Source organism: Seriola dumerili, unplaced genomic scaffold (assembly GCF_002260705.1).
Source record: "Seriola dumerili isolate Sdu_G_001 unplaced genomic scaffold, Sdu_1.0 BDQW01000167.1, whole genome shotgun sequence".
Classification (NCBI taxonomy): domain Eukaryota; kingdom Metazoa; phylum Chordata; class Actinopteri; order Carangiformes; family Carangidae; genus Seriola; species Seriola dumerili.
Window position 1 is genome coordinate 2,168,263 of NW_019174422.1, and position 23,941 is coordinate 2,192,203.

The following is a 23,941-nucleotide window of genomic DNA, read 5'->3' on the forward strand; positions in this document are numbered from 1 at the left end:
TTAAAAACCACTGAGGGGGAAACGAGGAAGTTCTTGACATACTTGAACCTCTAAGCCCAGGTGTCACTTCTGCACCATCGATGAATCTGAGCTTTTAAATGTTCGTTTTTTGTCAGAAAGAGAATTTATTCACATGTACAAAAACTTACCTAAAGATTATTTTTCTTGGTAAGAAAACAAAATAAGAATCAGGAGGCATTCAAAATAAAAGCACTTCTTGTCAACACTGTACATAAAGACAATCTCAACATCTACATCTAAATCTAGTTTAAACCTACATTAACCTTCGAATTAAAAGTAAATAATCCAGCCTTACTTAAAGAAGTAATTTCTTCTGCCTAACACAGGAATACACACTGTCAATCTTGGTGTCGTCCCTCTGTCTGCTTGATCTGTCGGGCAGGTTATCACTGATAGCAGCATAATGGAGGTTGTCTTCATCTCGGAAACCCTGGTACCAAAACATGTAAAAGTCAATCACAACATGGAACCAGGCAACAAATAAATAAATCTATAATAATTTGGGTAATTTAAATTTAGATAAATCTTACATCAATGTTTGCTGTGGAGGGAGCTATGAATCTTGCTTCTGATAGTGAAACACAGAAAAGATACTTTTATTCAAAAGGCATGTTCAGTGGACACAAGCAGATACAAAGAGTAAACGTTACGGTACCAGGAGATTGGTAGCTGTTGCTTTTGTTCGTCTTGTACTGTAAGAAAGCCAGGAAAGCAACCAGGAAGGTAGTGACTGTCAGAGCTCCACTCAGGAAACACACCAAGAGAGGGGAGTCCCCCTCATCTGAAAATTCATTAAAAAGAGAATCAGTGCCTTTTCTGTTTTCATCCCTAGTTTGATTTGAAAGTATCACCAAGTTGACTCAAGTCAGTAAAGCCCAAAATCACAAATATACCTCAAAGGGGTTTGCAATACTCTACTTTTAGATCCTCAATTTGAATAAGTACCAGAATGCTACCATCTACCATCTACTACTCAAATTAGATCTTTTCTGTAAAGTGACTTACCCTCAAAGTCCAGCTTGGTCCCATCTCCAAACAGTATGTGTCCACATGAGGCAACAGCACAGTAGTAGGTCCCAGCATGAGAACGGTTCAGCCTCTGCATCGGCAAGTTGTAGACACAGGTTTGTGTTTGTGTCTCAGGTTTCCTCTCACACTGATCATTCCTGTCTCCATGAGTGTAAATGAGTCCTGGATGAGATTCTTCAGAGTCTTTGAACCAGTAAACACTGTGTTCTCCATCACAGGTCCCAGTGTGAACTGTACAGCTGAGAGTCATGGAGCCTCCTGGCTGGATGGTCTCAGATCCGGACTGATGGATGTTCAGTCCTGAACCCTGTACACTGACAATAATGCTCTCCAAAAATGTAAATGTGACTGAATAACCTTTTGTACAGTAGTAAGTAGCTGAGTCTGACGTGCGTAAATTAGAAATTGTCAAGTGATTGGTGCCATTTTTAGTATCCAGCGTAAAGCGTTGATTGTCCTTGAATTCTTCATAAAAAATGCCATTTTTATCATGTACAGAGAAGTCAGAGATGAGCCTTGGCTTCTGTCCCAGAGTTTGCTTAAACCAATAAAGCCGTGCTGAAACATCGTCCTCATTAAAACAGCATAAAGTCAAATTGTCTCCAGCTTTAACTGATAAAAAAACACTGTCCTGACACACAGATGAGGAGAATTTCAGAGCAGCTGAAGTGAAATGAGAGACAAAGTAGACACAGATTTAATTTAACATGACAAAATTTATGTAATCAGTAAATAAAAATCTAAGAAACTTTTGTATGAGGATTGACCATACACTAAATGATATCAGCTGGAACCATAAAATCCCAACTCACCTGTTTTCCACAAGAGCAAACATATAAGACAGAAGACAAACTTTAGAGATGTCATCCTGTTCAAGTTTCTCTGCTGAGTGAAGGAACGCTGACAGGTACTTTTCTCTTCTCTGACATGGCATCGTTTGATTGGCTAACCTGAAGAGACACTGTATGTCCTTCATAGGAAACATTACATGCTCACAACCACCTATCGGAACATTTACGTGGTGAGCTATGTATGAGCTGTAGCCTATGCCTCGCACAATGCTCAACATTTGGAGACCACAAATACATTATTTTGAGCAGATCATCCAGAGTGGATAACATATACAATGCAATAATATGGCCTAGATAACCAGCTATATTTTGTATACTGTATACAGACACAATTTTACAGTTCAGGCTTTTGATTTTTAAATTGTTTGCTCTTCAGCTAACGAATGATAAATTATAACTTCTTTATTAGGATGTGAAAACAGATTTGAATGTAGTTTTTAAAAGGCTCCTTTACTGCACTTTAATCGGATGTTTCAAGTCACCCTATGAAAACTACCATCTAAATTCTCCCGTGGTACTATTTTACTATTCTGACAAGTACTCATAAAGTGAAGATGAAGCACTGAATAATATGATGTGTTGTTTGTAGGTTTTTTACCCATACACCGTAAATAAAGATGGACATATCCTCCGTGATGTTATCTATAGGTTTCCTACGAGCAGTTTTGAATCTCAGAGTGGGCTGCTCCATCATCGCCATCTTGGCAGTGCCTGACTCCTAATCTAAAATGGGCAAAGAGGAGTAGCACACACTCACCCAGCTGTATCTCAAAGTGGCACGCCCTAAATTATGCATAACTTTAAGCCTTAATAAAATTTTAACAGGTGAGTTATATAAAAATTCACCCCCGTACAGTTGTCATGAAGGAGGAGATTAGCTGTAGGGACTAAAACTGTTTTCGGTACCAGGCTGTAAACATGTTAATTTCTGCTGTAAAGTTGGACATTTTAACACGGCAGTCTATGGGGTATGACTCTTTTGGAGCCAGTCCCAAGTGGTCATTTGAAGAACTGCAATTTTTTGTGTTGGTTTCAGTTTTCAGACTCAGAGGTTACCACCTTGTTTTTAAGGTTCTGCAGTCAAACCTGAAATGTTTTTTTTAGTTTTGAGTGATTGTACTTCATTTGCTTGAATAAAAAAAATATACCTGCTGTTTAGTGTGAAAATCAACACTTTCTTTTTCATTCTTTGTTTCAGGTGTCACTGTGAATACCAACAAGCAAGCTGTGAAAAGAATTTTGGTTTGATCATATAGACCTGGAGCTTATAGTGTTGTTCACAATTACATAATAAAAGTAAAGGCATAAATGTGGTGGTAAATGCATAAATGAAGGTCAGATCTGTCCCATGAACACTTGAGACGGATGTTTTCTCTCTAGTTATACCTGAAAGAAAATGTCATCTATAGGCCAACTCCAAAGAGTATCTGTAAACATCTGGCAGAACTCACTGTAACCCAAACAGTAACATAGTGAACTTTATGTGCCTCATATTTCCTAAAAGAGTGCTGGGCCTTTACTGTCTCAGGTCATTAGTCAGGTCAGCACATTGGACATGTGTAGGACATGTGTAGGAATTATGTCAACAACAAAACAAATCTTCCGGTGTCATTTTAATCTGATACCAGAACAACTGAGCTTTGCCACTCACTTGCTGATTGAGGTGGGTGAGGTCAACCACATGCTCTTCTGATACACGTGGTGCCAACAGCCGCTGAAGACTGAATGAGATACCAGATATGAAACCACATGAACACATCACCGTGATCATGATCAACATGTTCCACAATTAGAAGAGCTTTATTAGATCAGTCATGGAATAAAATGGCATACAAAAGCAAATACATGATTTGGTTTGGTTGATCTAGACATATATGAACCTCCTCAATTCCATGTCTCCAGATAACAGTGTTACAATCAATAAAAGTCTTGCTTTCTACAATATTTGAGAATGAAAATTATGGTATGGTTAATATTAGGGAAACATCATTGTGTGGTTAAAGTATGGATAGGGTGGGTTAACTAAGTGACTTGGTAAAGATTAGGGAAAGTGTGTTTTTATGGTTTTAAAAAAGTCCAATGTTTAACTATAAGTCTGTCATAATGTCATTTCTGGTCACCTGCACAAACGTATGATGTACTGCACAGCCACAGAACACCCCAATGTCCACTTCCTACTTTCTTCTTCCTACTCTTTTTCATAAAAGGGAAAACTTCTTGATGTTGCTATAAACCATGAGGTGCAGAATCCTTAGGCATGAACATAATTCCTAGGAATATTTAACAGCATCTTATGACTGCAGACCACAAGAAAGTTACACAAATATATCTCAAAATCTACACCTACATTGACATACAACAAAATACAATTTTATTCAAAAAGTATAAACGTAACACTTGTATTTTTACTGCTTTATGCTGGAGTACACACATTCAGTCTTGGTGCTGTTCCTCTGTCTGCTTGATCTGCTGGGTGGCTTAACATTTAAAGCAGCATATTGGAGATTGTCTGCGTCCTGGTAACCCTGGTAACAAAACGGGAAGAATCAGTGCTGGCAAAAATGTAAAAACATCCACAAAAGAAGTGATTGTTGTGCATTCAAATGGTAATTAAAGGTCCCGTGTTTTACACTTTTCAGGTGTTTTATTTTGAAGTGTTGATTTGTTGTGACATCACAAAGTTACAGAAGTCCTGACGGCTTGTTTTCAGGCTCAGCTGCTAAATACAGGCTGTGTACATTTCTCTGTGGACTGAGCACTTTGATGCTTTCATGTTGTTAATATTGAGCCTAGACCTGCTTTATAATCAAAGAACACATGGAAATGTTATACATTTCCATGTGTTTATACAATATTGGACCTTTAATAGATTATTAAAATAAATGTCACCTCTGGATTTGCTGTGGTGGGAGCTGACGATCTTGCTTGAGACTCTGGTTGTAGACACAAAAGGCTCTTTTATTCAAGAGTTATGTTTAGTCAATACAAGTTATCATATGCAACCATTACAACTTACCTGTACAGTGGCAGTTTTTTCTCTTGATTATCTTGTACACTGAGGAAGCCAGTAAAACAACCAGGATGGTATTGAATATCAGCGCTCCGCTCAGGAAATACACACGAGAGTTTGGAGAGTTCGCCTCATCTGCAGAGCGGCAGACATTAGAAACAGAGCTTTCACCTTTTATCTCTGTGTTCATTGCCATGAATATCTATTCATCAAAATCATACAAGCTCCGCTATGATGTTACTCACATTTAAAGTCCAGCGTGGTCCCATTTCCATACAATATTTGTCCACATGAAGCAACAGCACAGTAGTAGGTCCCAGCATGAGAGCGATTCAGATTCTCCAGTAACAAGTTGTAGACACAGGTTTGTGTCTCAGATTTCTTCTCACACTGATCGTTCCTGTCTCCATGAGTGTAAATGAGTCCTGGATGAGATTCTTCAGAGTCTTTGAACCAGTAAACACTGTGTTCTCCATCACAGGTCCCAGTGTGTACTGTACAGTTGAGAGTCACAGAGCCTCCTGGCTGGATGGTCTCAGATCCGGACTGACTGAGCGAAGCTTTGACGTTCAAACCTGAACCCTGCACATTAACAATGGTGCCTTCCGCAAACCTTAATACAAACGTGTAGCTATCTGCACAGTAGTAAGTAGCCGAGTCTGAAATATGCAAATCTTTGATCATTAAGTGATTATTACCATTTTCAGGGTCCAGTGTGAAGCGTGGATTGTTCTTGAATTCATGATAAAACGTGATTCTTCTATCATACACATAAAAGGTAGAGATGAGCTTTGGCTTCTGTCCCAGACTTTGCTTATACCAGTAGAGCCATGCTGAATCATCTGCTTGATAGAAACATTCTAAAGTCACATTGCCTCCGACATTAGCTGATATAAAACTTTTCTCTTGGTGCACAGATGAGGACGATTCCCAACCAGTCTCCTGAGCTTAAGTGTAATGAGAATAAAAGCAAATGCACAATCAATTAAATCTGAGAGATGCATTATATCTACATGAAAATATGAGAAGATATTGAATGGAGAGGTATGAATTCAAATATAAACTGTAGCCACAAAAACACAACTCACCCATTTTCCCCATGAACAGAAATGTCAGACAGAAGACAAGCCTTAGAGATGCCATCATGTTCGAATACTTGTCTTGAATGAAAAGTATCTCGATACTTTCCCCACTCTTCAGAGACAAGGCTGTGTTTGATTGGCCAACCTGAGGTGACACTGCACTTAACACTATGTCCTACTTAGGAAACATGATCACATGTTCACAGCCACCTATAGTGTCAAGTTTGAGAAGATTCACATGCTGAGAGAAATCTAAAAGAAAGTACATAAAGCCTCCTCATCTTGACATTATATTTTAAATTGTGGGGAAATAAATTACAGGTATATACAGTATATTTACCAGTAATGACATACAGTTGAGTCTAATTATGCTCAACATTTGGCAAGGGACTGACTGTCTTTATGTACATACAGGTTTGTTAATTTAACGAATACCTGTGTAATAAACATGAGAGAAGTCATACAGATACACACTATGGGCGCAATCAGGTAATTCAGATCAGTCTCATACGATTAATCTCATAAATGACTGATCACAAATCTTAGAATTATACTTGACAGTGAAAATGATCAAAATGAATGGAAAGTGTTGTGAAACTAGTAGTGTTTCAGTTTAGTTAGAATAATATTAAAACCACATTAATAACACCAATGAAATAATAATGTAATGAAGGCAATTGGAGTACTTAGTTGGCAGAGGATGGTTTTGGATAATATTGCAGCTCTCTTCCTAAGAACACAGACACAGGGTGATTCTTTGAAATGTGCGTTTATTGTTTGAGCACATCCTGTTTCTCTGATGTATGCACTCCTTGATTACGTCATGAAAACCATATTTGTGAATGAACATAGAACAAAAATACATGCATTCAGATGTGTAATTTATCTATATAAGTTAGAGTTGGCCGTTTCCACTTCTCCCACCATTAGTGTTTCAGTTGCCAACGTCAAGTCCTCTCAGTGAGTTAGCTGAACGGCACTCAACCCTCTTAAGGCATCGTTGGCTGGATTGTTTTTGGAACTAACATGTCACTATTGTTCAGGGTTTGTGCGAGATCTTATCAAGCGACAACCTCCAGGGCTGAAAAATGAAGCCAACCTGGAAGTGCAAAAGCCTGCAGTTCCTATAATGACCACTTGAGGCAGGCTTTTACAGTGTTTACAGCCTGGTGCAGTCTTGGTCTCTATAGGTAATATCCTGTATGCGGGGTGAATTTTTTCAGATAACTCACTTGTTTCAGTTTTATTGAAAGTTATGCATAATTGAGGGTGTGGCCACTTTGAGTGACAGGTGAGTGCCGTCAAATTTGACTAGCCGCTAGCTATCTGCTCTGTCACCTCAACTAATTCGAATCACTAAACGTGACTTCTAGTATTATTTATATGTTAGCACTAATTAGCAGGTATCTATGCCTGCGCTCACAATACTTAGCTTGTTAGCTGAGCTCGTTAACTAGCTAATTAGCCAGTAAGTGAATCAGCCTTGTGTTTCCCTTCGAGCAAAATGGCCAGCTGTGCTAATGACGCTAACAGGAGCATACGCTTGTCACAGTTATTTAACCGACATGCATGGAAGTCTCAACTCTGAGTCCACTCTGAGCTTCAAAACTGCTATTCAGAAACCTATGGGTGACACAAATATACAGTCTATGGATCTTATGTGCTGGATCCAGTTGGCTACAAACGTGTAAAACCTCTTGCAGGTTTTCAACCTTGAGCTCTCTTTTGACGACATCACTGTTGCAGACTGAAGCAACAGTTGACGGTTAAGTCTTGGAATAGTCGTTAGTTTGGTAGGGGATACTCTTGCCTTTCCCATGACGAGTGGGCAACTGTCCTGTTCCACCAATTGCTCAGAGGAATGAACATGCACCATAACCATTGAAACTTGCATGTGAAAAGTTGTGAAGGTCGTATAACCTCGCCAATGCTTGATGGAAAGGATAGCTTCTAGGATCTCTAGTGAATAATACAGGCTTTGCTGCTGGAAGACAATTGGCATTTCTACCTTTATTTATTTATTGCATAGAATTATAGAATCAACTATGAATCATTTATCAATTATGCATCATGAACATCGAGCATTTATGCAACAGCACTTAAAAAAGGGTGAATTTTGAGTAATCAGTGGCTTACTGTAAATGCTGAGTCCATTGGTGGAGTTCAGGCAGGAAATTGATTAGTTGAGGATTATAGTAACAGAGCACATGTGGTGTCAAGTGAAGCACCTATATATCTTTTTTTTCAAGCTGTGGTACAATGAGCCAAGACTGTGATCTTATTTTGAAGAGACAACTTTTTACAGTAAATTAAAGGTCAAACTTACTGGCAAAATTTCAAACTATCTTAACTATCTACTTCTTTATTGATTTGATATTGAGCACTAGAAATAAAATTTAATTCATCTTTGTTGTAGTCAACCCAAATTCAAAACCTAAAACCTCCAAAACTGCATTGCTAAATACTAGTAGTGCTAGTGTCAGTGGAGAAATATGGTTATAGTAGGAGGAGCAGGGCCACATTTTGTCATCCATACTCATTGGTGTAAAGCTTTCTTAGTGAGCAAGGTATGTTGATTCCATCCTGCGTAACAGCATGAGGATTAAAGTAACAGCGTGCTGAGACCTGATCAACTATCACTGTGCACACAACCAACATCCTGTTTGTTCTCAACAGCAGAAAGACAAATCAGATTTAGGGGTCGTGGGACAGAACAGAAAGGTTAAACAATGGTTTTTCGTATGACATCATCAAAGTGTGTCTGACCTGGTAAAGGCATATATGAAGGCGCTATAGGTCAGACTTGGATGACCATGGAACCAAGGCTTATTTGAACGAAATGTAAAACATTTTTCATTTCTTTCCTCCCAGAGTTTCCTGAGGCCCTCTTGTGTAGACCAGTTCAAATTGGATGATTGATTTATTATGTGTTGCTCACTGTTATCTTGCACACACACAGACATTCTCAAACTCATATATTAACCATCAAAGTGTTTCACAATTGCATTACAAGTTTTATTTTAATATTAATCACACAAAATGTACGTTATACAGATAAAAACCAGTGAGGATGAAAGACAAGAATCCACGACAGCTCCATTGTTATCATCAAAATACAGCATCACTGAATCCAACAAAGTAACTCTGCTTGAAACCATAGACCAGTGGTCGGCAACTGGCAGCCCACAGGCCAGATTATTTTCACAGTCAGATTTTCTTTTTTAACATCGGACTGACACATTTCGCTATAATGTGCAAATAGAGAATCTTAATGACAGATACAAAAAGAAAAATCAAGAATCGGGGCTGCACTGTCGGTCGGACAGCGCCAAGTGCTAAATTAGATCTCCGTCATGGCAACAGAATCACTTCCATTTAAGCGATTTTGTCTAGAAAATAAAAGCGCAACAAAGCTTGTTTTTTGCAACAATACTTTAGAGTGAGCTATTGAGAGCTTTTATTCTGAAAAGTTCTAACTTGATTCTGTTGTTTACTTGACTTCTGAAATAGCAGAGACTGTGTGTTGTGGGCCACGGCGTCACACATGTTAACAGTAACAAAGCAAATTCCAGTTGCATTTTCATCAATCAGTTTCTTAAATTATCCTTTGATTGTGTGCTGGATTTGAAAAAAGAAAAAAAACAAAAAAACCAAACCTACCTGCCAATCCCTGCCATAGATGCACAGTTAGATATTTTATTTAGATAAAATCTACATATAAATACATGATACATCTCTAAAGAGAAACTGAGAAATCCCATATTACTACCAAAGACAGTAAAAATGGAAACAGATCTACTGCCTAACACTGGAGTACACACATTCAGTCTTGGCGTTGTCCCTCTGTCTGCTTGATCTGTTGGGCACTCTCACATTTAAAGCAGCGTAATGGAGGTTGTCTGCAACTCGGAAACCCTGGTAACAAAAAACACATCAGTATAGTTCCTGATTAAAACAAAAAATGTCCACAAGACAATTATACATTTGTTTGTGCTATTAAAAGATACTGAATGTAAATTTAACGGTTAAGCTAAAGAGATGATATTTACCTCTGCATTTGTTGTGGAGAGAGTTGATGATCTTGCATGGGACTCTGGTTGTGAAACACAGAAAAATATATTTCATTCAAAAGTTAAATTCAATGAATATATAATGCCTGACATAAAAAGTACATGTTACCTGAACCGCTGTTTCTCTTGATCATCTTGTAAATTAAGAAAGCAAGTAAAACACTGAGGATGGTGGTGAATGCCACAGCTCCACTCAAGAAATACACCAAGAGAAAAGAGTCTTGCTTATCTGCAATAGGAGGAATTGTAGAATTGTAGTTTTTTGTCTTTGTCTTACATGTAAAGAAGCAGCTCAGTATTTATCAAATGAGAAAGAACCTGGAAGAGGGTTACTCACGCTCAAAGTTCAGCTTCATCCTGTCTCCAAACAGTATGTGTCCACATGAGGCAACAGCACAGTAGTAGGTCCCAGCATGAGAACGGTTCAGGCTCTTCATGGGCAAGTTGTAGACACAGGTTTGTGTTTGTGTCTCAGGTTTCCTCTCACACTGATCATTCCTGTCTCCATGAGTGTAAATGAGTCCTGGATGAGATTCTTCAGAGTCTTTGAACCAGTAAACACTGTGTTCTCCATCACAGGTCCCAGTGTGAACTGTACAGCTGAGAGTCACAGAGCCTCCTGGCTGGATGGTCTCAGACCCTGACTGATTCACAAAAGCCTGGATCTTCAATCCTGAACCTTGTACACTGACAGGAGTGCCCTCCGCGAATTCAAACATAAATGAATAACCTCTTGCACAGTAGTAAGAAGCTGAGTCTGAAAGTTGCACATTTGAAATTTTTAGATGATTCACACCAATTTTAGATTCCAGTGTGAAGCGTGGATTGTCCTTGAATTCATCATGGAAAGTTCCGCTTTTATCAAACTTATAGGTAATGGAGATAAGTTGTAGCTTCTGTCCCAGTGTTTGCTTATACCAGTAATACTTTGCAGCATCACTGTCATAGAAACATTGCAAAGTCAAGTTGTCACCAACATTAACTGATATTAATCTGCTGTCTTGATAAACAGTTGCGCAGAGAATGAAATTATTCATCTGAGCTGAAGTGAGACAGGAGAAAAAACAAATACACAATTAATTTTGTGTGACAGAAATTATAACGTAATCAGAAAAGAAAAGAAAAAACACAAAAACTCCTATTAAGACTGACTAAACCTTAAAACAAACTATTTTTTAAAACAAAACTCACCCATTTTCCCCAAGAACAAACATGTCAGGTAGAAAAAAAACTCTGGAGATGTCCTCATGTTGAAATTTCCGTGCTGAATGACAGGCACCCCGAATCATTCTCCACTCTTAAAACATAAGACCAGTGTTGATTGGCCAACAAGGCAGCACTGATGATCACATGTCAACTGCCACCAATGATTTTTTGCTCCTGAAGAAGAAACACATGGTGAGAGAACATCTGAAGCACTTTTGTATGTACAGCAAAGAAGAGCAGAGTTCAGTGATAAATTAGCAACAACCTGCCAAGTACACCAACACTGCATGGCAACATTTTGCAAGACAGCATCACCTCATGATTGTATGCAGTTTATCGACATTTGAGAATATATAATAACCCAAAATAAATGTTTGTAGTATTTGCTGTTATGGGGAGAGAAATATGTCCTGCAAAGTAATTGAATGTGGTTCAGATTTTACCACAACATAATACGTTGTCAATAGGGAAGTGTATATCTACTGTTTACCTCAAAACTATATAAAGGAAAAGATAAAATAGTTGTTATAAACCATTGTGCAGTGTTCTGGTGTTCCTGAGAGCTCAACACATTACAATTGAAGAAAAATCCCAAATCCAAATAGGACACTGTTCTCCTGTAAAAAAAAAAAAAAAAGAAGAAAACAGCCGATAGGTCGTTTGTGCAGCAGGTGACATCTAGTGGTCGTAGTAATTATGACATGAGCAAAAAGGGCAAAGTGCGGTGACGAATAGAAAGAGAGACACAGTCTGCGTTATGAGGAGGTTGTGGTGGATAGATGGGTCAACAAAAAAGGAGAGCGGTGCTCACTTCCCATCAGTTAATGTTGTTTCTATTATCCATGACCGTACTGTAACCATGACAACAAAGCTCGTCTACTGTTGAGGAAGTACTTATTTTAACCCAAATTAATCACAATCTTTTCTTAAACCTAACCAAATAGTTTTAGTGCCTAAATCTCACCAAACCATGACAGAGGTAGGTACGTCACTCTCGGCACAGTTCCCATGTTTATCATCATACCTACGACAACCGGGGTCTGGTACGCCCGCCACCGGAGGGGCGCTATTTCAGGAGACACTCCTGTCGGTTCTGTCAAAGGGTTGAAGAGAACGCCCTGTATGGTTGTTCAGGTTGGAGGAGCTGGTGTCCAAACAGACAAAACACTAGCAAGCTAAGAAAACATCTTCACCAATTTGATAACACGATTGTGTGACATTTAGAAAAAAAGTAGTGCAAAGTGATGAAACACAACCTGTAAAAGTGTGTGGAAGTGAAATTATCAGTTGACCACTCGTTCAGTCGTGCGTTTCTTTCTTGTGATATTGATTGTTTTATAAGAAGTGAATGTGCGTTTGTTACATGCTGAAGAAGCCGACGGTTCTCCTCATCCTGTTCATATTTAAAGAAGTCAGGAGCTGCACGTGGTTTGAGTCTTTGTGTAACTTTAGGTTTCTTGTGTCTTAGGACACATATATATAGATATATGTAGTAGACATGTATATGTATGTCCCCTGGTTGTTTGCTATTGGTTGCAATCATAAGCTGATATGTATCTCGACCAATCTCTGTTCTATAAAAAGGTTCATCTGACTCTGTATTGTTGGGTAAAGGAACGATTATACTTACCAACTATGTGTAAGCCTTGTCTCTTTATTGATCAATAACAATCTTTTATAATAATCTTTTGGTCGATCAGTGTTTGTGTTTTCTAATTTTTCAGCATTTTCATGAATGCTGTCAAATTGGTGACGATGTTTTCTGAGTTTGCTTGTGTTTTGTGTATTTACATCTGCTTCTGAACCTGCAGTGTGCTGAACTCTTAGGGCCACCATAGATAAGCCTTCAAACCAACTAGACTTCCTGGTTTGCATTTCATTTACTCTATTCACACTGAAATTAGCGCCCAAGTTTAAATGTGGCTAAACCCACAAAAGAAAAGTGACTGACTCCTGTCACACTGTCAGACGAGTTTGCCTTTCGCCTTGCCTCTGTTCGGACAGAGAGAGGACACAGACACACAACTGCAGGGAGCAAAGTCATCATAGGCGTTTACAGAACCGAACGCGCACGCACACACACACACACACACACACACACACACACACACACACACAGGGTTGGGAATATCTTCACAGTTTCAAACAGTGAGCTGCTATCTACCATGCAGACTAGTAAAATGAAAGCGTCGCATCCATGGTCGCGTCATGCGTAGCCGTGGGGTTCATGGTTTAACCACAACGTGCTGGGCAGGTTTCATGTGTGATTACAGTGTTTTCGTGCTCTGACAGCATGTTTACATCACTGCTCATCAGAGGTGGAGCCGATAAATACCCATGACTACTGCAGAGCCATTTGACCTGGAAAGACCACTGTGCCCGTTCACACTGACAACAAATGGCAGATGTTGGCGGGGGGGGGGTTTTTGTCAAGTGTAATGTGTAGTGCAGTTCATTGCCTCACTGCTACCATAAACAACACACTCCCACAATCACTTTTCAGTCTGAATCCTCGCTAAGAGGTGTCAACACTTCTGCACCGTGCTGAAGACCACAAGGACTGCAAAATCGCTGCAAGGTTAACAGGACGCAGTGAAAAGACTGCTCAATTCCTGTGTTCACAGTCGACAAAGAGCCGTAATGATGTAACTAAATTAACAATGCTATTTTATAGAAAGGCTTCCTAAGGTTGCAAAGCCTGACCCAACCCCCTCCTGTGTTTACTCGGTCAAAGCGATGACTGCAGAACCTCATAACCTCTTGTATGCTGCATTATTCCTAGTTACCTGGATGAGGAGATTGATGTCAGCTTAATCTCCGTATGTTGAGTCCAGTAATATTATAGCCCTGCTCTTGCCAGTCAAGAAAGAATCACAATGTGGAGGCTAACTGCTTGTTCAACCAGAATGTCTTGAGTTCTATGTCTGATGGTGTTATTATACGTAAAATAAAAAGTGTATATTAGCAGCTTTGGATTTCCTTAATGACTTCAGTCGTATAGTAAGCATCATATTAACACAACAGTAATGCTGTAAGCCTCCCTGCTCTTCTATCTTTCTGACATGACACGTACTGTATGATAGTGACAGTTTATATACGACACACCCACACATCTTCTCAGTGTAACATGGTTGGATCACGATGATTTAAGCATTAATAACATAAAATACACACACACACACACACACACACATACACAACACTGCATTTGGTTGAAAACAATATATGATAAAACAACAAATAACAAAATAGTTCAAAATGTGTATACTGTTTCATTTAAAAAAAAAAAAAAACACTGTGCAGCAACACTTGAAACCACACTGATACGAAAACAAAAGCAGAGGTGTATGAACATGCACAAGCGACCCTTAGCACAGCATGCAGCGCTCTCACCTATTGACTGCAGACCACAAGGGAAGCTATAAAAAGATTGTTCCAGCACTGAGTCTGAAACAACATCTATGACAAACATAAATATAACAGATGTTCCCAAGTACAGAAGACTGGATGTTGTGGTTCTTTAGCCATCAAATCTCAAAAGTAACATGTGGCATGTTTTTATTTATCATATGGTACGGTGATGGTGCGTTTAGTGCAGCACTGAGAGACTGATGCAGTGGGTAAAGTGACAGTGCAAATATGTCACCTTTGCCACAACATATCAAAACACACCTCATACAGCTCAAGCTTGTTCAAGTACTGCAACCCAAGACTTTTACATTTATCATCACTATCATCATGATTCCTGTTTAACTTCTCCTATTTAAAGAAAGTGTACATTATGTCTCAAAACACAGGTTAAGAAATTTACCACTTCCATAGAAACAAAGTACAGATCGGACAGTTCTACTGCCTCACACCAGAGTACACACATTGAGTCAAGGTGTCATCCCTCTGCCTTGATGTTCGGTTGACTCTTGGTTCCCTTAAAGCAGCATAATGGAGGTTGTCTGAATCTTCATAACCCTGGTATGAAATATATAAGTGAATCCGATTATGGAACATGAATTAAATAAGTCCACAAAACACATAGTTGGTGCGGTACATACAGTATTTGTAGGGTAGTTTAACCAGTTAATGTAAATAGATAATATTCACCTCTGCGTTAGCTGTGGACGGAGCTGAAAGTCTTGCTCGAGACTCTGATGTGAAACAAAGAAAAGAAATATTTTCATGTAAAAATCATATTCAGTTAATACTTGATGTAACATACAAGCAGTACCAGTTACCTGTGCAGTGGCAGCGGTCTCTCTTGATTATCTTGTACAGTGAGAAAGCCAGTGAAACACTCAGGATGGTGGTGAATGCCAAAGCTCCACTCAGGAAATACACAAGAGAGTGGAGAGAGTTCACCTCGTCTGCAGAGAGTGAGGCATCTGAAGACGGACAGTTTAGCTTTATCTTTGTGCTTATGTAAAATGTGATTAATTCTCTGCCTAAATTTTATGGCACTTACTCTCAAAGTCCAGCTTCGTCCTGTTTCCAAACAGTATGTGTCCACATGAGGCAACAGCACAGTAGTAGGTCCCAGCATGAGAAAGATTCAGGCTCTGCATCGGCAAGTTGTAGACACAGGTTTGTGTTTGTGTCTCAGGTTTCCTCTCACACTGATCATTCCTGTCTCCATGAGTGTAAATGAGTCCTGGATGAGATTCTTCAGAGTCTTTGAACCAGTAAACACTGTGTTCTCCATCACAGGTCCCAGTGTGTACTGTACAGCTGAGAGTCACAGAGCCTCCTGGCTGGATGGTCTCAGATCCGGACTGATGGACCGAAGCCTGGATGTTCAAACCTGAACCCTGTACACTGACAGTAGCGCCCTCCACAAATTCAAACTTGAATGAAGAGCAACTTATGCAGTAGTAAGTTGCTGAGTCTGAAATGTGTAAATTCGAGATCGTCAAGTGGTTCTTACCATTATCAGTCTCCAATGAAAACCGTGAAATGTTTTTGAATTCATCAGTAAAAGTGTAACTTTTTTGATGTTTATAGAAGGAAGAGATGCGCTTTGGTCTCTGTCCCAGAGTTTGTTTATACCAGTAAAGCATCTTCACAGCATTACCTTCATAGACACATCGCAAAGTCACATTGTCTCCAACTTTAGCTGGTATAAAACGCAAAATGTCCTTATGCACTGATGAGGACAATTTGAGATTAGTTACAAAGGCTGTGGAGAATAGAGATCAAGAAAGTATAGAGTTAATGCCACGATAAATCTGTCATAATGATTACAAGAAAAAAGAAAAAATATAACAACAATAGATATACATATTTAAGGATGTAAATTTATCCACAAAACTCCAACTTACCTATTCTCCACAAGAACAGAATAGTCACACATGAAGCAAACTTCAGAGATGTCATCGTGATCAGAATGTCTTGATGAATGTAGAGAACCTCCATCCGTTGTCTTCTCTCAGACAGAGGACTGTGTGTGATTGGCTAACAAGTAGTGACACTGAATATCCTATTTTGGAAACAGTGAGCACATGTTCAGCGCCCTGAGCTCAACACTAGTGCAAACCTTGGACCTCAAACTACAATGTGTGAAGATTTCTTCTTTGATCATAAAAAAGGCCTTTAATCTGTGTAAAATGAAAGGGTATATAAGAGTTTAGATAATTTTAGGGAACTGGAGGCATCTAAAACGACTTGGACAAGGGTAAGGTCAATCTTTTCGTCAAGGTCAACTGAAAAAAAAATGGCTGAAAATAAAAGCTCCAGTTCTTTTCCGAATTGGAAATGAACCAGGATTTGTTCATGTCTGCCCATCCCTCATCCCTCACCCCTTCCACTTTTACTTTATAATGCAGTTTTTCAATGTAAAATACAGCCTGCAGCCAACGAATCACCAGGTCCACAATGAGAAATATTTCACATACTCTATTCAACAAAGTCAATTGTTTGCTTTTCAAACGTACCACCTATTTTAGGTAAGAGGGTAGTCTTCCTGTGTTGAAGCTTTGCTATGAGCCAAGTTTCCACCAGTGGAAAACTGTTCACTAGCTCATACCACATTCACTGCATAGTGAAAGATGCAACCAGCTTCTCATATCTAGTTAAAAGAGGGTGTTACACCAGCATATCTTTAATTTTCAATTACTATTTGAAAGGACATGTTCATTTGCAATTACCATACAATGACCCCACCCATCAGTTTTGGCTTCTTTGTCAAAGTGTTTCACATTAATGTGGTGTTTATGGGACAAGTAGCGGTCTAAGGACAATGAGGATGTCATTGCTTTTGCAGGTATTTGGTCGTAAAAGTATTGGGCAAATTAAAAATTGGACCTGATGATGGTGCTAAAGGAAAAGTTAAAGGACCTCCAAAGGGAAAAATTCATCCTGATGGGAAGCTGAATGTAGAGACGAAGTTTCTTGGAAATCAATCTGTTAATTGTCAAGCCGTTTGGCTCAAAACCACAAATGTCAAGCTCATGCCGGTGGGAGACGAAGAGTCAGGAGACTGCCAACGTCATCGGCATTCATCATATGGAAACCATGAATGTCTGTAATAGATTTTGTGCCAATGCAGCCAATATTTGTTGAGACATTTCAGGGGATAAGTGAAAACTCTGACATGCTTTGCATTCCAGTGTCAAGGTTTCAATTATATCTAGTCCTTGGTATGTGACTATGAGAAAGTGTCTCAGTCATGTGATGCAGTTGACAGACTAATAGGTGTGGCTCTGAGGGAGTTTCCCTGCAGGTTCTCTACACTAGTTATTGATGGTGTTTTAGTGGTTACTCTTTTTCCTACTGTACAAACTCTTTCTGACACTACAACACCATGGAGATGAGTTGCTTGGATGTTTGCTTGTCGATTGTACTACAGTACAGACATATTGATTAGAAACATGGCATATTTGATGCCACAAATCACATCGAGAACTTGTTTGATTAGTTAATTGCAGGTCAAGATTTTTTATTCTGTATATGGAGGTGAAATCTGACAGAAGGTCTACGGCCATGTTGCTGCATCACAGTCTGCTGTGAAAAGCTGGATGTCTCATAATGTTTTGCTCCTAAATTCAAACTTCACTTTTGATACTTCCCTCTCCTTTGATCAGCACATTCACGATATCACCAAGACTGCCTTTTTTCACCTATGTAACATAGTTAGGATATGGTCTTTTCTGTCTAAGACCGATGGTGAAATCTTAATTCATGCCTTTCTTTCGTCACGACTTGATTATTGTAACGTTTTGTTTTCTGTCCTGCCACATGGTCGTATTAAAAGTCTTCAAATGGTCCCGAATGCTGCAGCTAGGACTGTAACCAAATCCAGAAAATTTGACCATATTACACCGATTTTAGCCTCCCTTCGTTGGCTTCCTATCCACATCAGATCAGACTTTAAGGTGCTTTTGATGGCATATAAGGTTCTAAATGGAGTTGCTCCTTCATACCTGTCTGAAACCTTATACTCCATCTCGTGTTCTCCGTTCCCAGAATTTAGGGCTCCTGTCTGTTCCCAGAGTTAAAAAGATGTCTGCAGGTTGCAGAGCCTTTTCTTATTGGGCCCCTCTGCTCTGGAACAACCTCCCTGCTGATATCAGACCTTTCTGACTCCATTCAGACTTTCAAATCTAAAATTAAAACATATTTTTATTCTAATTATCTATTCATTTTTCATCATGGCCCTCCTCTGATACACCTACAATCATCAGCCACTTCTTTTGACCTGCCATCAAGGAAATGATCCCTCACTGGCTTCCCACCTGCAAACATTTCCTGGTTTGGTCGCTGCAACACACAAATAACTTGGAATGAGTGCTTCTGGAGGCTGAATCCAGATGTCTGCAGCAGTATAAGTGCAGCAGTGCAGTGGCCGCTGGATTGCAGTGTGATCTGAAGGGGGCTGGTGAGTAATTGCTTGAGTACAGGAAGAGGAAGTGCTAATGTCTTTAATGACTTCAGTCGTATAGTAAGCATCATATTAACACAACAGTAATGATGTAAGCTTCCCTTCTCACTTTCTGACATTACACGTACTGTATGATATTTATAGTTTATATACTATACACCCACACATTTTCTCAGTGTAACATGATTAAATCACAGTGATTTAATCATTAATAACACAAAAAAGCACAACACTGCATTTGGTTGAAAATTATATATGATAAAACAACTAATAACAAAATAGTTAAAAATTTATTTCCATTATAGTCTTTTGCTCTCGTACCACATCATTGAATCTGGCATTTTGAATGTACTGGTTTCATTAAAAACAAAACAAAACAAAAAAAATATACAACATTAATATATATCTACTATGTATATATATATATCTACTGAACAACTTTAAAATAGAAAGTTGCTTTGGCAATAAAAAAAAATGAACACTGATACAAAAACAAAAGCAGAGGTGTATGAATATGCACATTAGCGACCCTTAGCACAGCATGCAGCGATCTCATCTATTGACTGCAGACCACAAGGGAAGCTATAAAAGAAGAGATTGTTCCAGCACTGAGTCTGAAACAACATCTATGACAAACATAAATATAACAGATGTTCCCAAGTACAGAGGACTAGATTTTGTAGTTCTTTAGCCATCAAATCTCAAAAGTAACATGTGGCATGTTTTTATTTATCATATGGTACGGTGATGGTGCGTTTAGTGCAGCACTGAGAGACTGATGCAGTGGGTAAAGTGACAGTGCAAATATGTCACCTTTGCCACAACATATCAAAACACACCTCATACAGCTCAAGCTTGTTCAAGTACTGCAACCCAAGACTTTTACATTTATCATCACTATCATCACGATTCCTGTTTAACTTCTCCTATTTAAAGAAAGTCTACATTACGTCTCAAAACACAGGTTAAGAAAATTACCACTTCCATAGAAACAAAGTACAGATCGGACAGTTCTACTGCCTCACACCAGAGTACACACATTGAGTCAAGGTGTCATCCCTCTGCCTTGATGTTCGGTTGACTCTTGGTTCCCTTAAAGCAGCATAATGGAGGTTGTCTGAATCTTCATAACCCTGGTATGAAATAAATAAGTGAATCCAATTATGGAACATGAATTAAATAAGTCCACAAAACACATAGTTGGTGTGGTACATACAGTATTTGTAGGGTAATTCAACCAATTAATGTAAATAGATAATATTCACCTCTGCGTTAGCTGTGGACGGAGCTGAAAGTCTTGCTCGAGACTCTGATGTGAAACAAAGAAAAGAAATATTTTCATGTAAAAATCATATTCAGTTAATACTTGATGTAACATACAAGCAGTACCAGTTACCTGTGCAGTGGCAGCGGTCTCTCTTGATTATCTTGTACAGTGAGAAAGCCAGTGAAACACTCAGGATGGTGGTGAATGCCAAAGCTCCACTCAGGAAATACACCAAGACAAGAATGTCTCCCTCATCTGTAAGAGGAGAAATTGTAGAACTTTTTTGTTTTTGTCTTGAGTTCACCTCGTCTGCAGAGAGTGAGGCATCTGAAGACGGACAGTTTAGCTTTATCTTTGTGCTTATGTAAAATGTGATTAATTCTCTGCCTGAATTTTATAGCACTTACCCTCAAAGTCCAGCTTGGTCCTGTCTCCAAACAGTATGTGTCCACATGAGGCAACAGCACAGTAGTAGGTCCCAGCATGAGAACGGTTCAGACTCTTCATCTGCAAGTTGTAGACACAGGTTTGTGTTTGTGTCTCAGGTTTCCTCTCACACTGATCATTCCTGTCTCCATGAGTGTAAATGAGTCCTGGATGAGAATCTTCAAAGTCTTTGAACCAGTAAACACTGTGTTCTCCATCACAGGTCCCAGTGTGTACTGTACAGGTGAGAGTCACAGAGCCTCCTGGCTGGATGGTCTCAGATCCGGACTGATGGACCCAAGCCTGGATGTTCAAACCTGAACCCTGTACACTGACAGTAACACCCTCCACAAATTCAAACTTGAATGCAGAGCAACCTATGCAGTAGTAAGTTGCTGAGTCTGAAATGTGTAAATCCAAGATCGTCAAGTGGTTCTTACCATTATCAGTCTCCAATGAAAACCGTTGATAGTTTTTGAATTTGTGAGTAAAAGTACCAATTTTGTCATATATATAGTAGGAGGAGATGCGCTTTGGTCTCTGTCCCAGAGTTTGTTTATACCAGTAGAACATCATCGCAGCTTTACCTTCATAGAAACATTGCAAAGTCACATTGTCTCCAACTTTAGCTGGTATAAAACCACTGTCTTGACGCACCGATGAGGACATCTTGAGATTAGTTACAAAGGCTGTGGAGAATAGATATCAAGAAAGTATAGAGTTAATGCCATGAAAAAATCCGTCATAATGACTGATAAAAAAAAAAATAACAACAATAGATATACATATTTAAGGATGTAAATTTATCCACAAAAGCCCAAACTTACCTATTCTCCACAAGAACAGACCAGTCAGACATGAAGCGAACTTCAGAGATGTCATCATGAACAAAATATCTTGATGAATGTACAGAACCTCCATACATTCTCTGCTCTCAGACAGAGGACTGTATGTGATTGGCTAACAAGTAGTGACACTGAATGTCCTATTTTGGAAACAGTGAGCACATGTTCAGCGCCCCCTCCATTGCAAATTTTCACTCTTGAGCAGAAGTCTGCGATAGTAGACAGTAGTTGTAGATATTAGTGCGATCTACTAGTACAACCCCAAACCACTATGTGCGAGTGAAGATTTCTTTTCTCTACCACAAAATGATTCTGTCATGATAAAAACAAGCCTTTAATCTGTGTCAAATGAAAAGGTTAATAAGAGATGTTAGGGAACTGGAGGCATATAAAACAACTTGGCCAACGGTAAGGTCAAGCTTTCTGTCAAGGTCGAGGTCAAGGTCAACTGAAAATAAAAATGGCTGAAAGTAAACCACTTAGTTCTTTTCTGTATTGGAAATGATGGTTCACAAGGAGAAATATTTCACATACTCTATTCAACAATGTCAGTTGTTTGCTTTTCAAACGTACCGCCCATTTTAGGAAAGAGGGTAGTCTTCCTGTGTTGAAGCTTTGCTATGAGCCAAGTTTCCACCAGTGGAAAACTGTTCACTAGCTCATACCACATTCGCTGCATAGTGAAAGATGCAACCAGCTTCTCATATCTATTTAAAAGACAATGTTATACCTGTTGATATCTTTACTTTTTAATTCTTATTCAAAAAGCATGAGCATTTGCAATTACTATACAATGACCCCAACCATCAGTTTGAGATTCTTTGTTGAGATGTTTCTTTGTTGGTTTTGTTGAGGTTTTACTTTTTGCAGGTATTTGGTCATGAAAGCATTGGCCAAACTACAAGTTTGACCTTATGATGGTGGCAAAGAAAAAGTTAAAGGACCCCCAAACGTAAAAAGTCATCCAGATGGGAAGCTGAATTATGGGGACAAAGTTTCATGGCAATCCATTCAATATTCTTGAGACCTTTCACTCAAAAACCATTAGTCATATGATGAGACGAAGAGTCAGGACATCATCATCAAGTCATCAACATTCATCATATGGAAGCAATGAATGTCTGTACCAGATTTTGTGTCAGTTCATCCAATATTTGTTGAGACATTTCAGGGGTAAGTGAAAAATCTGACCTGCTACAGGCACTATGTGGGGAAAGGTTAGGGGATCACCATAGTCACCAGGGTTCATCCTCTGGGCACTTTTGATATCGGTACCAAATTTCATGGAAATCTGTGAAACAATTGTGAAGACGTGTAACATAAACCTAAAAGGTCGACCTGGTGGTCTAAATGAAAGATCCTCAAAATCAGTAGGATTTTATCCTCTGGGACCATGAATCTCCACTAGTTTTGAGATATTTGAGTCTGGGCAAGTGTCAAACAGACCGGAGAGACATTCATCCTACGCCATGCTTTGGCAACAACGTGCTGAAATATATATTCTATAGAGGATATTTCATGGCTAGCTATATTATTTTCCTGGTATGTTGTCATTTCAGCTTCTTCTCCTTAGCACACATACCATGGCCATTGTTTGTTGATACAACAGTATCAGCATGTTGCAGGGTGTTAGAGGTGTCAGGAGAGAAGGTGCTCTCAGAAGAGATGAGTCTTCAGTTGATATAATCTACTAAAATAGTATGGCATTCAGAGTAAACTGTGTGGCAGGTGTGCATGAAAACATTACAAGAATATGTCTGATATAAACCATAAAGCTAAAGAAAACAGAGGGTATGCTAGAAATAAGTACATGACCAGATTAACGGAAAGTTATACTGACTGCCAACCACACAGAGACTAAAAATAAGATTATGAGTTTGTGGTGTAGGACCAGCACAATGTGTATCAATAGAAAACTGCAAAGACATGTAGGAAGGTATTTATCAAGTGCATTAATTCAACAGATTGTTTCCTCAATGCCTGCCATGTTACAGCAGGTGTTGGTGGGTTTTGATGCTGCTCATTTGCAATGAGAAGGCGGCCCTGCTCTGTCTGAGCATGCAGCCGTGGCTGGAAAGACACATCTGTATCAAAATTCTTTAAGTTCAATGGTTGGCTTCTTTATTGTTTCTCTCTTACATTTCAGGATGTGAGCATGGTAGCTTTTGCTGACAGCTTTAGTTGCTTTTGATATAGTCATTCTCAAATAACAAGATACAGTAGGGCCACATTTCACTTTCGTATAAAGCGAGCTTCTTCCTATCTCT

General features: G+C 39.1%; 5 protein-coding genes across 6 annotated transcripts; all 5 read right to left on the reverse strand.

The window, feature by feature from the left end:
* Positions 1-1,922, reverse strand: LOC111226925. Its single transcript, XM_022752234.1, has 5 exons — positions 1,863-1,922; positions 1,027-1,713; positions 677-802; positions 552-589; positions 1-451 (listed from the first exon to the last, which is right to left on the reverse strand). Exons 1-5 carry the CDS (start codon positions 1,915-1,917, stop codon positions 317-319), a joined length of 1,041 nt encoding a protein of 346 aa, XP_022607955.1. The 5' UTR covers positions 1,918-1,922; the 3' UTR covers positions 1-316.
* Positions 1,923-3,674: 1,752 nt separating this feature from the next.
* On the reverse strand, positions 3,675-6,061 carry LOC111226922. The gene is made up of 5 exons (XM_022752230.1): positions 6,000-6,061; positions 5,157-5,858; positions 4,918-5,046; positions 4,791-4,834; positions 3,675-4,426 (listed from the first exon to the last, which is right to left on the reverse strand). The coding sequence occupies exons 1-5, from the start codon at positions 6,055-6,057 to the stop codon at positions 4,307-4,309; spliced, it is 1,053 nt and encodes a 350-aa protein (XP_022607951.1). The 5' UTR covers positions 6,058-6,061; the 3' UTR covers positions 3,675-4,306.
* Positions 6,062-9,648: 3,587 nt separating this feature from the next.
* On the reverse strand, positions 9,649-11,319 carry LOC111226923. 2 transcript variants are annotated; one of them, XM_022752231.1, is made up of 5 exons: positions 11,255-11,319; positions 10,401-11,105; positions 10,173-10,292; positions 10,043-10,086; positions 9,649-9,908 (listed from the first exon to the last, which is right to left on the reverse strand). In XM_022752231.1, the coding sequence occupies exons 1-5, from the start codon at positions 11,310-11,312 to the stop codon at positions 9,789-9,791; spliced, it is 1,047 nt and encodes a 348-aa protein (XP_022607952.1). In that variant the 5' UTR covers positions 11,313-11,319; the 3' UTR covers positions 9,649-9,788. The 2 variants fall into 2 exon arrangements, with proteins under 2 accessions (XP_022607952.1, XP_022607953.1); XM_022752232.1 differs by lacking the exon at positions 10,173-10,292.
* Positions 11,320-14,665: 3,346 nt separating this feature from the next.
* Positions 14,666-16,640, reverse strand: LOC111226921 (immunoglobulin kappa light chain-like). The gene is made up of 5 exons (XM_022752229.1): positions 16,579-16,640; positions 15,726-16,436; positions 15,499-15,645; positions 15,368-15,411; positions 14,666-15,235 (listed from the first exon to the last, which is right to left on the reverse strand). The coding sequence occupies exons 1-5, from the start codon at positions 16,631-16,633 to the stop codon at positions 15,116-15,118; spliced, it is 1,077 nt and encodes a 358-aa protein (XP_022607950.1). The 5' UTR covers positions 16,634-16,640; the 3' UTR covers positions 14,666-15,115.
* A 2,530-nt stretch (positions 16,641-19,170) lies between these two features.
* LOC111226927 lies at positions 19,171-21,719 on the reverse strand. Its single transcript, XM_022752235.1, has 5 exons — positions 21,657-21,719; positions 20,811-21,518; positions 20,533-20,658; positions 20,402-20,445; positions 19,171-20,269 (listed from the first exon to the last, which is right to left on the reverse strand). The coding sequence occupies exons 1-5, from the start codon at positions 21,712-21,714 to the stop codon at positions 20,150-20,152; spliced, it is 1,056 nt and encodes a 351-aa protein (XP_022607956.1). The 5' UTR covers positions 21,715-21,719; the 3' UTR covers positions 19,171-20,149.
* Between the last annotated feature and the right edge of the window lie 2,222 nt (positions 21,720-23,941).

Excerpts from the sequence above, each read along its gene's own strand:
- LOC111226925 (XM_022752234.1), bottom strand. The coding sequence starts at position 1,917 with ATGACATCTCTAAAGTTTGTCTTCTGTCTTATATGTTTGCTCTTGTGG. Across the intron at positions 803-1,026 it reads GACCAAGCTGGACTTTGAGG|ATGAGGGGGACTCCCCTCTC; the intron begins GTAAGTCACTTT and ends ATGAATTTTCAG. Across the intron at positions 590-676 it reads CAACAGCTACCAATCTCCTG|AAGCAAGATTCATAGCTCCC; the intron begins GTACCGTAACGT and ends TTTCACTATCAG.
- LOC111226922 (XM_022752230.1), bottom strand. The coding sequence starts at position 6,057 with ATGATGGCATCTCTAAGGCTTGTCTTCTGTCTGACATTTCTGTTCATG. Across the intron at positions 4,835-4,917 it reads AAAAAACTGCCACTGTACAG|AGTCTCAAGCAAGATCGTCA; the intron begins GTAAGTTGTAAT and ends GTCTACAACCAG. Across the intron at positions 4,427-4,790 it reads CCACCACAGCAAATCCAGAG|GGTTACCAGGACGCAGACAA; the intron begins GTGACATTTATT and ends TTTTGTTACCAG.
- LOC111226923 (XM_022752231.1), bottom strand. The coding sequence starts at position 11,312 with ATGAGGACATCTCCAGAGTTTTTTTTCTACCTGACATGTTTGTTCTTG. Across the intron at positions 10,087-10,172 it reads CAAGAGAAACAGCGGTTCAG|AGTCCCATGCAAGATCATCA; the intron begins GTAACATGTACT and ends TTTCACAACCAG. Across the intron at positions 9,909-10,042 it reads TCTCCACAACAAATGCAGAG|GGTTTCCGAGTTGCAGACAA; the intron begins GTAAATATCATC and ends TTTTGTTACCAG.
- LOC111226921 (XM_022752229.1), bottom strand. The coding sequence starts at position 16,633 with ATGACATCTCTGAAGTTTGCTTCATGTGTGACTATTCTGTTCTTGTGG. Across the intron at positions 15,646-15,725 it reads GACGAAGCTGGACTTTGAGA|ATGCCTCACTCTCTGCAGAC; the intron begins GTAAGTGCCATA and ends GTCCGTCTTCAG. Across the intron at positions 15,236-15,367 it reads CGTCCACAGCTAACGCAGAG|GGTTATGAAGATTCAGACAA; the intron begins GTGAATATTATC and ends ATTTCATACCAG.
- LOC111226927 (XM_022752235.1), bottom strand. The coding sequence starts at position 21,714 with ATGATGACATCTCTGAAGTTCGCTTCATGTCTGACTGGTCTGTTCTTG. Across the intron at positions 21,519-21,656 it reads TCTGTTCTTGTGGAGAATAG|CCTTTGTAACTAATCTCAAG; the intron begins GTAAGTTTGGGC and ends TATTCTCCACAG. Across the intron at positions 20,270-20,401 it reads CGTCCACAGCTAACGCAGAG|GGTTATGAAGATTCAGACAA; the intron begins GTGAATATTATC and ends ATTTCATACCAG.